The sequence below is a fragment of the Simochromis diagramma genome, unplaced genomic scaffold (assembly GCF_900408965.1).
Source record: "Simochromis diagramma unplaced genomic scaffold, fSimDia1.1 OVJJ01000611.1, whole genome shotgun sequence".
Taxonomy (NCBI): domain Eukaryota; kingdom Metazoa; phylum Chordata; class Actinopteri; order Cichliformes; family Cichlidae; genus Simochromis; species Simochromis diagramma.
Window position 1 is genome coordinate 371,394 of NW_024387175.1, and position 12,096 is coordinate 383,489.

At 41.8% G+C, this 12,096-nt stretch overlaps 1 protein-coding gene across 5 annotated transcripts in view; it reads right to left on the reverse strand.

Annotated features, from left to right (window-relative positions):
• The window catches only part of LOC120744982 (limbic system associated membrane protein), a 453,615-nt gene that overhangs the window by 25,890 nt on the left and 415,629 nt on the right, over positions 1-12,096 (reverse strand). For all 5 annotated transcript variants that reach the window (XM_040049584.1, XM_040049586.1, XM_040049588.1 and 2 more), the window contains one exon: positions 11,367-11,492. In XM_040049584.1, the coding sequence (XP_039905518.1) occupies positions 11,367-11,492 (126 nt within the window). The remainder of the gene's footprint in view (positions 1-11,366; positions 11,493-12,096) is intronic.

Here is a 12,096-nt window from a genome sequence, read left to right on the forward strand (position 1 = left end):
AAATCTAAACCTAAAATTAAATTACCTTTGCTGATGTGCTAGGTGACTGGAAACCGCTTCTTTGATAAGCACTGTTTCAGGGAGGAATTGGAAAGTAATACCTCTGCCGTGTGAATTTGGACTGCAGCGGACGTAACCCCCCTCAAAGATGCACGAAAACAACAGGATACTGTAAATGGAAAGCGTGAAATGATGGAGAATTACAGGAAGCATCTGCGAATGATTAAGTTATATAGCAAGCTGCATTACAGCTGCCCGCAGTTGAGAAGTGATGCCCTAAATGGAGCACCCGAGCCAGCTCGTCTCCCCTGCCGTCATCGTTTTAAAGCATGTGAAATTTGGTGGAAAACTCGACTGGAAAGTGAAGAAAAAGCCTGTGTCCCAGGTGTGTAAAGCATTCAGTGTTTGTGCTCATAGCTGAGCGCATCAGCTGAATGCAGATCAGTTACTGATTTCTTTAATAACAAAATTGAAAGCTGGTCTTTAAGCTGGTATTTAACTACTTCTCGGACACTGAGCTCAAATTGTTTTTCTGCCATTCTCTAATTTGCGATGCAGCCATTCTGAAAAGACAATGCACATAATTACCCACATTTTACTGTCGAGAGCCCCTGCGGCCTCTGGGACATGCAACAGCGGGATTTCTGGGAGCAAGTTGGGACGAGTTGAGCAGCTTGGAAGAAGTGCACTTCAGCAAATGCGTGCCGGATACTGATTTGCATTGTTTGCAAAGTTTGCACGAACAACTTGAGGTTTTCCATATCAATTAAAGCACTTTGCAGGGGTGAGGGACTGCTTAGGGATGGACACAACCGGAAAACATTGCGCACCCCCCCGCCCTACCTTTTCAAGTAAGGGATGGGAGAGGAAGCAGGGGAAGAAGGAGAGTGGCAGTGGGGTAGTGAGGAGGACGTGGACGAGGGATGTGAATCGCACAGCGGCGAGCAAACTTCTGCTGGATTGCGCTCATTTGCATGTCCTCATGCATCATTCATCGGCGTCGCTTCGCCACGGCGCGAAACATTACATTTATTTTGCAAATGCTAATTTATGTTAAGCAGCTGATTTGAGAAACTTCAGAGTCAAGTAGCATAAAAGACCCCGCGACATTTATTTTCTTTTGTCTGCATGAGCGCGACAGCACGGGCGCCCGTGCCCATGTATGCGCACCTACCCATGATCACCCCTTTAACTCTGCGTGTGAGAGTGTGTGCGTGCATTTGAGCGTGTGTGCGATTGTGTTTGGACAGTTGGTCCTGGCTTTATCTAACACAGCCACATGGCAGCTATCTATCTGTCGGGAGTCGCTGTGATTTAAATGATGGGTCAGCACATAATTACTGAATAACTATTCTCATCAACAGATTTCTTGCAGCGGAGATAATGAAAACACGAGCGGCTCAGAAAGTAAACGAGTTTTTTATGACAGTGTGTTGCCAAAAACAAATGCCTGATGAAATGCAAATATCTTTCCATGGGGCACAATGCTGCGATCTTCTTAAAAGTTCCAATGCATATGATTTCTGTGTGTCTGATATTGTCTTCCAATGACAAATGCCCTTTAATGTCAATGAAGATCTTACGCTTTTCCTACAGCATAAAAATTCATGTTTTTTTTAAGCGAACACTCCAATGTCTCTCTCTCTCTATAAATATAGATATATATATTGAGTCTTTGAGTGACTTCTTGTATTAATGTGCTGTGCTTTGTCAGCTGAATTCTAATGTCCTATTGTTCTTGGCAGCAAGAAGCCCTATGGTACATGAGTGATAGCTCATCGGCAGTCCGAGGACAAAAGGAGAACTTCCACTTCTGTTCACAGCCGTTTGCCACCACTGCTGCTGGCAGTGCAGAAATAACACAGGAGTTGGAGCCAAAAACAAGACGGCTGTTTATTTGCCGCTTCTCGAGCCGAAGAAATGACACGCACAGCGAAGCGACGCTGCCGTCTGTTTTTCTGAACGTTGTTGTTCCTCTCTCTGTCCCATTTTCCTTCTTCTTGTTTGTTTGAGGGAGTGCTGGGGTTGCTCTCAGTGTGGCATCACACCGTATAACACTGTGTGCTGTTTACTGTCTTGTCCCATTCAAGTGTGAGGCTTTAGAAGGAGATTAATTGTTGATAAAGCAGAATAGGGTTTAAGTGATTGAATTCCCATGAAGGAGAGTTGGGTTGTCTGGCTTTTCTTAAACACAGCTGATAAACGGATCTAGCCTATTGTTGTGGGAAGGCTTCTCATTACTGTCTGGATTGATTCAATAGGCTTGCATTTGCCATGGGAAGGCCATGAGAGGCTTTGTGTTACACAGGGAGAGCGAAGAGAGCAAGGTCAGAGTGTCTCTGCCCACGTGGTTTCGCGTACGCAGATAAAACTGAAACTGAAACAGAAAATAAGTGCGATCTGCTGGCTTAAGGGGGAATAGCCAGTAGCAGCCGTCTTTAACAATATGAAACATGATGTAGTGGTCCTGCGATTTTGTAGCACTGAACATATTTCTGTACCACCTACGCGAGGATATGATTTGTCATTACAGAGTTAGTTCCCTCATGAGCTTGTTTTTAGGGGGCATTTTGTTATATGTTATTTGTACAAGCTGGAATGTAAAATTATTTACATGAAGTAATGGTATATATTATGAAGTGATCACCAGCTAGTATTCTGTCTATCTGTCTGTCAGTCATAATTAGTCTAGTTTAACATATGTTATTAAGGCTCTTATAAGGGCTCATTAGTGCCTCTTTACTCATTAACTGATGCTTATTACAAGAACATTCATTAAAAAGCGTGAAAGGTATGAAAACACTTTTAAAGCACTGTGACTTTATCCTCATTAACAATCCAACAACAAAGTTATTGCAATTTAATTCTTGCAATAATACTTATTAACACAATGTCCTACTAAAGCAAGGCTTCGCTTCCCACGCGCAGATGAAAAACGCGAAAGATAAAAACTATCTTTAGCCATGCTGATGTTCAAGTGGAATATCAGTACAGCTGTGCCTGTTCTATGTAAATTTAGATCCAGATGTATTCTTTTTTCCAGAAGGAAAAACTTGCACTACTGTTGTGAAGAACATAAAACATATCATGATACGCCTATTATAAAGGTAAGTGCTTAAATGTTATTAAGAGCTTCGGGAACATCATTTAGCCTTTGCTATCACATAAAATGGTTAAATCTCCCACAGGTGGCCATGACACTGAGTGCTGCTTACTGCATATGTCATAGTATAAGAATCCCATCCTTTTTTTTTCTGCTCATCAAACCATTTACTGCCATGGCAGGATTTGTTTTGTTCCTCTGTTCAGTTTAATTAGATTTTCCTAATGTTTGTCACTAGTTTGTACTCGACCTGCATTATCTAACTCATTTCTTGTTCTTCTTGCTTCTGTTTCTTCAGCAGGGATTCAAACCTGATAAAAGGTTATGGCTTCGACAAAAAGAGTTTCAACACAGTCGTGACTTTAAACAAGTCTGAGCTCTAGTGTTCAGCCCACTCAGCGTTGTCTACACCTAATGAGGCTAGGCAGACACAGGGCAAGCTGTGCTCATAATGTCCTGTATAGCATGTGGCATCAGACTGATTTCAGAGCAGCTGCTGATGGCGCTGACTGTAAACAAACAAGTGAACAGTGACAGTCAGCAGATCTGAGACCTGCGGCGAGACAGATGAGCAGCTGTCTTCTCCTTGCTCCCCAAAGGGGCTGGCGTTCCATTGATTGCACACACACACACACACACACACACACACACACACACACACACACACACACACACACACACACACACACAGTGTTGAACACATCTGGAGATGTGGAGTGGAAGCTTTGACCCAGGTTGCTCTGACTAGAACCTGTCACCACCTTACACTTCACTCTTACAATCAGCTGGCTTGTCAGCTACACTCTGTTACTGACAGCTTGGCACACAATGATACGTGTGTGTGTCTCCCGACTAATCTGCACACCCCCTCCTACGACACGGAAGTCAGACTACTGAGGCATCTATGTATCTGCACTCTTGCTTGCTCCACTCCCTCTGGAGTGCAGAGACACACGTGGACGGCTGTGCACGAGCATGTTCTGCTGTGCTCGCTAACGCCACGTTTTTCCCCAGACAGTGAATTGAGGAGCAGGAAGGACAACTGAAGTGACTGTCACACTTCTGCCAAAACGATGAGATTGGAGGATGATGGAAAGTGGAGGAGGCAGTGAGAGTGAAAATGAAGGAGAGGAGGACGGCACAACGGCTCAAGACGGATAGACAAAGAGTCGCAGAGAAGGAACGGGGAGAGAGAGCTTTCGAGAAAAGGTGACAGTCCTGGGGAGACTTCCCCGAGCCTCGTCTTGGAGCACGGCCGACAGCGCTCTGGCTGATGTACGAAGGGTGTCAAGGGCACTCAGCATCAAATCTCTGAACGGCTGCCCTGCCAAACGCTGTTATAAAAGGGTTATGGCTTCAATATTCAGGGGATCATATAGCCAAGGAACGTGGGCTGTGGTCCAAATCAATTCATTTGGACAGATGTCTTTGTTGCAATGAAACTGTTGGGGTAGATTCATAGCTTACCAATTTACAGTTAGCCGATGCTATTATCCAGAACGCCTTAAGAGTTCAGGGTGTTGCTGAAGGACACAATGACAGTAAACACGACTGCTGATGGACAGGGAATAGGCATCGAGGGACTTAAAGTGTTGATATTTTGCTTACAGGAGGCTCTTAGTGGCCCCTTTTCCACTCAGCTGCCAATGTGCAGTACAGTTAATAAGTCGATGCTTCTTTATGACCTGAATTTTAATCATTGTTGTCTTACTGTTCTCACTGCAGCCTGCTCGTCTTTGCTTGTGCGGACCGGAGGTTCACTGCGGTTAGTCTCCCAACGGTGCTGGGTAACTGGTAAACTCTATTACACCACAGAGCTGAGAGGATCCTGATTGCATAACTGAACATTAATTAACAACTGGAGTTGCTATAACTGATGATAAGAATGATGGCACCTCTATTAAATATTAAAGCAGTATTCTGTCCTTCTTTTCGAGCTCTCACTATATCCTGCCTTGCTCCCTTTTTCATTTTTTTCTTTGTTTCCTTCCTTCCCTAAGGATAGCATAACTTTCACCACTTCCTCCTTCTTTACAGCTCTGCATGGATCCTTCTTGTGTCATGGAAAGCGAGAGTGAGCCAGAGGGCATGTATTTTTCATACTTGTCTGACTTCTGTTTTGGTGCTCTGAAAGTTTCCTTGCTTGACCAGTAGCTCTATTTCTCCCCTCATCGTGCTCGATGCCTTCCAGCCCTCCACCACCCAGGAACTCTAGCCTACGAGGAGATTTAAAAAAAAAGCCCTAAAACAAAACCAGTAGTGGGCCCAAGTTAGGAGCCAGCCAGCTACAGAGATTTATCCCATTGTGTCTGCAGATCTCAGCAGATGCATGTCAGAGGAAGATTGTAGGCACTGAACAACTGCTCTGTGTCACACACGTACTTTCAGCCTCCCTCACGCACTCATGTTTTTGCTTCTCCTCACCCTCTTTTCAATCCTTCCACTGCGATGAATATACCTTCCCCTCTGCACATTCAGTTCAAGCAATGAGTTATTCAGCCCATATTTACAGCAGAGCCCTCGCAAGGGCTGAACAGAAAGTATTTTGATAAAAAGAACAAGAATGACAGGATAGTGTGGTACAGTCAGCATGGCCCTGTATCAAGCAGCTAAACTAAAAGTTACACTGAACCTGTGGAGCACAGTGGAGAACCTACCCTGTCCTTTCTCAGATCTTCAGTCTCCTTTTCATGGCTGTGGTCAAAGGGACTTATTTAACGAGACGCCTGATGTACAGTATATGCGTTAAATTAAGTTGTCCTGTGGAGTCTGGCAATCATAAGAAACGAGGAAAAAAAATGAACTGATCCCACAGCAGTCCGCATTTTTCAAATGCAATGCACAAAGTGCAGTGAAAGTAGAAAATGATGAATAGCAGTGATAAGGAAAATCCAGCTAAACCCATTAGTGCCATTGATTTACCAAAGATAGACTCTTATCAGAGTTAAGGAGATGTGCCAGAGGACTTTAAAGCTCAGATAACAGTGTTGAAGTAAAAGCCCAAAACGCCCAAATGATGTGGCAAAATATGTCATTTCTAACAGCTCATAACAGCCTAGTTTATATTGACACCACTATCAGCATTATCATCTTCACATCATATACCAGTTCCTTCCAAAAATGATCGCAAATGTCTGATGACAAATTAATCAGTGGTTAATGACTGGAAAGGTTTAAGTACAAAGTGACAGTCTCTCCATGTTAAAGTGAAACGTTTTGTTATCGCAGTTTCTTAACACATGGGTTCATGCAGTCAAGATGGTTGTTACATTTTTTTTTAGCTTTACCCGAATGAATTGTCATCAGTTAAGCCATATGTCTGTGATATTTAAGGACTTTATTTCAAATTCTTCATTTTACATTTAGCGGTCACTGGAACAGAAGTCTGTGTGCGCATAAAAGTACAGTTAAACACGGGCAACAAACACAAACAGAGAACATAACATCGCATTTACAGGAGGATGATGACATGAACAAAATAAAAAAATAAAAATTATTTTAATGAATAAGAAATCTTAAAAAAAGAACATATGGATGTTAATAATTGCTGTATGTAGGATGACATTTGTGCAGTGTTTCATTCAGACTGGCCCACTCGTTAGGGAAGATATAACGTACTTACAAACATACATGCATGCATACGCTACAGTCAGTATAGATAATCTGCTGTAAATACTGTTAAAACTGGCTTTTAGTTTCAGCTGTTTATGTGCATCCATCTTCTTTAACTTGTCCGGCTGAGGCAGCCTATCAGCAGCAGCTTGGATACACTGCCGTGGGGGGAAAAAGCAAGGTAGACCATTTACAGGTTGCCAGGACTAACACAAGGAGACACACAACCACTCACACCTACAACTAATTTAAAACTGGCAATCGTCTTTGCATGTTCTCTGCTCGCATGCGTTCTCTCCAGGCACACCGGCTTCTTTCCAAACACCACACAGAAAGATTACCCCCAAGTCAGTGGATATGAACACAGGACCTGATGCAACAGTGCTAACCACCACGCTGCCATGCTGATTTCATCAATTGTCATTTTTTTAAATGAGATGCCTCTATTCCACATTTATACTCATAATGTAGTATCTTTTGCCTCACTATCATCTCAAATCATGCTAAAAATCTTACCGAGTTGCAGCATGGTCCTCTTTACTCTTAACAAAGCAGGTCTGAAAGTCTTTGCCACACTTGCCCAAGCACTACATTATATAACCTCAGAATGATGTGCAACAATGTGCCTGCGTTCTTTCTCAGCGATAAAACAAAAATTGCATGCAAGGTGAATTGAGAGATAAACAGAAAGGAAAAAATGATCCACCGTGCATGAAATGTGTCAGTTCTGATCAAATTAGCTTCATGAAAACCAGTGAAAGAAGCAACAATAACAGACAAAAGACTGTGAAATGCTGACTTTCAGACTGGATGTCTCCGTGGAAACAGATGACAACCATAATCAGTGTGGACAGCCCGAGAAACCCTGCTATTAACTATCCTATAAACAAATCCTAGGTTGGGATATCAACCCGGACAGTTGGTTGAAAATGCTCAGCTATGGCATTCGAGGCATCATTTGTCACTCGACTTATTTGTTTCTATGAAATTGCTTCAGGTTTTATCTGCGAGCCCTCGAGAAAAGAAGTTTTACAGACAAAACTTTACAATGCTGTATTCCAGAGCTGGCTCACTGTCTGCTTTTTATTGACTTCTTGGGTTGTTATTCTCCGTTTGGCTTGTTGGTTTTTATGGTTTGGTCAGTTTGATTTAAAGTAGAACGTTGTGCTGTCTGTATTAATTGTCATTGTTAGGTTACAAGCAGGTTAACAGTCACTTCAATTATTATTATTTCTTCTTGTTTGGAAGCTTTTAAAAATACTAACTTCACGGATTAATTCGATTGGTGGTTGGTATATTACAGCCCACGGTACAGGAATTTTCTGTACGTGTTTCCAAGCCATACAAAGTGTGGACTGTTTCATCAATGTAAATAATTTAAATACTTAGTTACTTAGTTCTGGAGAGGCTTTTGACTTGGTAAGACAAGAAAGTCTGTCAAATGTACATTTATGTCTGTCATCGATCTTTCCTTCATTCTGTCATGTTTAGTTTGGGTTCCTGGCAGTTCTTCCAAATACATCGAATTTGAAAGTTTAGGGTTTGGACGGTGATCAGACTTTGGAAATACATGACTGCGCACGATCACGATCAAAGAAGGGCCTTAAAAAGACAGAAGCCTAAGGAACGTGTCTGTGCCGAGCTTATCTTCTGTTTGTATGTGTGTGTATGGATGCCAATAAATTTTCACACATTTATGCACAGCAACATACACACAAAGAGTCATCAGTGGGAATATGAATATTCATGTGGTTATGCAATAATGAGCTTCAGCCAGACTTTGGCAGTAGAATCCGTGAGTCACACTCGAGGTTGCAGAAGAGTCACGAAATGTAAAAGTTATCTTTAACGTTTTAAGAGTTTACTTGACAAGTAATAAAACATTATGAATATTCCTCCCCTGTTCCTTTATAACACTGATTTGTGTTAGGGTGAACGTATGGCGTGAATGACCACGATACCTAACAAATCATCAGAGTCAGTTAAGTGTAATGAGCAGTAAAAGCTTGTAGTAACCTTGTCGTTGAACATGCATATATCTCGGATTGAACACGTCTTGTTTTTCCACTTATTGACACAGATGTTCTGCTGTGGTTTACAGTGAAGATTAACGATGTTGTTTTAAAGTAGGTTAAATAGAAATGCTCATTACGGTAAATGTGGCCATACTGTTATGGACTTACTCTTTACACTGGATATTTAACACTGAGTGAAGGCTCAGAGTAAGAGATTTGGGCCTGTACTTGGACTGGAATTTTGGGTCTCATGAACATCTCTGGCCTTAGAAAATAATTGAGAGCATCGCTAGGTGTGGGAAGCGGCGTTGTCACCTTAGCAGGCAAAGGCGTAAAGCAGTCACACTACAGGCTGCCATCATTATCTTGCCCAGCAGTGCCTCATATTCTCTTGAACTGGGTCAGACTTATGAATTCTGGAAAGAAAGAGGCAGCACACCGAAACAACAATAACATCAAAATTGCCTATGTTTAAAATGGTGTGGAACCACAGGTGCATGTGTAGACTAGTAATACAGCCGGGACACCAACAGGATTTTCCTTCTATCACAGTGTTCCAGTGAATAACAAAGACTTATCGAAGGTGCCTACATCCTGTATCCTCAGTAAATCACAGAGAAATTAGATAATAAAAAGTGAACCTTCCTTACTGAACTATACACAACTTGCAGAGGCGTACTTATGAAGATCAGGTATATTGCAGAGTGAGACATCTACGATTGAACATTGCTTTTTCCTTCCTCTTCCACATTTCCATCAATTTCCTTGAAACAAAAGCTGTTCACACTTACAAAGGAACTTTACCTGCAGTAACTCTGAACTCTGTGGGATCCCCTTCAGCTTTGCAGACAGAAAATAGGAGGGTGCTTTCAGTTTTCATTAAAGCAGCCAGTCGAATCCATACGACTTGCAGAATTAGGTGGTGGGTAAAAAAAAATCACTCTTCTTTAATGCAAACAGAGAAAAAAAAAAGAAAAAGAAACTTCTGATTTGTTCTGCTTCCAGGTGCAGGAAATGGATGTATTTGATGAGAGCTGTCTGGAGGGCTGACAAACCGATGCAGTAATTGATAAAGACACATAAATAGAAAGACTTTAAATCAGAGCAAGGCTGCGATCAAACCGCGATGTTGTCAACTCGAGCATCTTCATCCATCAAACTACAAGCTTATCAGCAGTTCGAGACATTTATCTTTTCTCTGAAATTGGATTAAATCCCAAAGCAACAATGTCGCCAATATCTGAGGGATGCACATGTATGGAGCGATGCAACACAACCCAGCTCCCCTGTACACTTTAATGGCATTCATAAACACCAGCTTGACAACTATATGCAAAAAGCTAATATAGGGATTCTCTGAAAGTTAAATTTACATGCATTTATTAAGGTATATAAGCATCTTGAATAATCCTGGCTGGATATTTGACCACTCTTCTTGGCAAAATTGGTAGTTTATTTGAAATGGTTGGGGCTTTGGGAAAACAGTCTGGTAGCCCAATGTGCGGGTTAAAAGCTTGAAAAAAGAAGGCAAGTGGACTTCTTTTAGTTTGTGAATACATTTCACCTCTTCTCCATGAGGCTTCTTCAGCTCTAAAAACAAAAGGTGGAAACTAGCTGGTATGTATTAACAGCTAGTGGTCGGATTTTAACCCTTGGCAGGTGAGGATACATTACTGGTCATCATCACATCAGCCAAGGCATGAAGAAAGTGTGGGTCATTACCATAACGGGGGGCTAAGGGTAAAAAAATTATAAGACCTTGCCCCACTTTATCATGTGACCTACTGAGGGCACCTGAAGCAAGGTATGAGTGAGGGTTAAAGTGGCTAGGAAAGGTTCTCGAGACTGCATTAATGTTAATATGTTCTAACACAGCCTACCTTAATGTTAGCCTACTTTATCCATTCCAAAAAGCAGTTTTGATTTGTGTTTGTGATCACTGTCCTATTGGAAAACTTATTTCTAACATCATGCGGTTGATTTAAAGTAAAGTTGAAGAACTTGAATGTAGTCATTATTCCAAACATGTTGTGCAATGTACTGTAACCAGTACCACTCACAGCAAAACAGCCCCACAGCATGATGCTGCCACCACCATGCATGACAGCTCGTTCATTGTTCCTCACTTTTACCACTCCATATATATACCTATTGCCATTGTGGCCAAATAGCTCAACTCTGGACTTTCCTATTGTTTTGAGTATTTGCCAATCCAATGTGTGCTATGAAACAAATCATAACCTACAAATTGATCCAGAAAAATCCAACATTGTTAGTTAATTGGCTGCAAAATCAGTTTCAGCCACAAGCGACGCAGATCAGCTGATCTCAGTCTTAGCTGGTATCTTAGCTGATACACTTCGCCACCTACCCTTCCATCAACTGGCTCATATCTCATATATAATATAGTATTTGAAATGCTTTAGCCTGACCCGAGATTCATCTTTCAACTATCTATCTGTAGCCATATCCATCTTCAGTGATGGGATTCTCACCTCTGCTCTCTCTGGGTCTCAGAACAGAGTCGTGCCACCAAATTTAAGCTTTAGTAAAATTGACAGACATTAATCTTCTGCACCCAAAAAGAAAAAAGTATTATTCAAATGTGATAATGAGTACTGATTGACAGTTCTTACCTGATGGATTGAGCAGCCGCCAAGTGATTGCAGGATCTGGTCTGCCATTGGCCAAACAACTGAGTGTCACGTTACTGCCCTCATTCACCGTAATGTCATTTGACACTTGGTAGATACTGGCTGGAACTGAAGACACAAGAGAAATGACAACAAGATTAATAATGCTATTAAATATGAGCATGAACAATAGAGGATGCTAATTGTCATCAAACCCATGCATATTCTCACCAAAAACACAAAGTTGCTTTTTGTTCTTAACCATACATGCATAAAAACTCTTAGATGGAGACACAAGCTAACCTGGATCTTCTCAGTTAAAAGTAGGTGTTAAAAAAGCTTTAGAGAACTTTTTTCTGCCCCTGTTACTATAACCCTCAGAGGTACTTATGGTAAACTTTCTTAACCCAGGATCCAAATAAGCAATTTAATCCCCTGCCCCGGGACCTGAGCCCATAAAAACAGATTGCCTGTCTTGTCATATGGGGACCCACCAGACGGCTGCCGCAGATTCACTTTGAGTTTATTTTGAGGGAAGTAGGCTTTATTTAATATATAATCCAAATTTAAGGCTGAAATGAAGATCCCGCTATACGTGCGTGTGAATTTGACACTGATGTTCAAAGCGACACGGCGCCGTTTCATCTTGTCACAGATCATCCTGCCTCGCAATCACCGATTTACACATCACTCCTGCTGCTGTCACACCCACACAAACAAACAGAAACACACA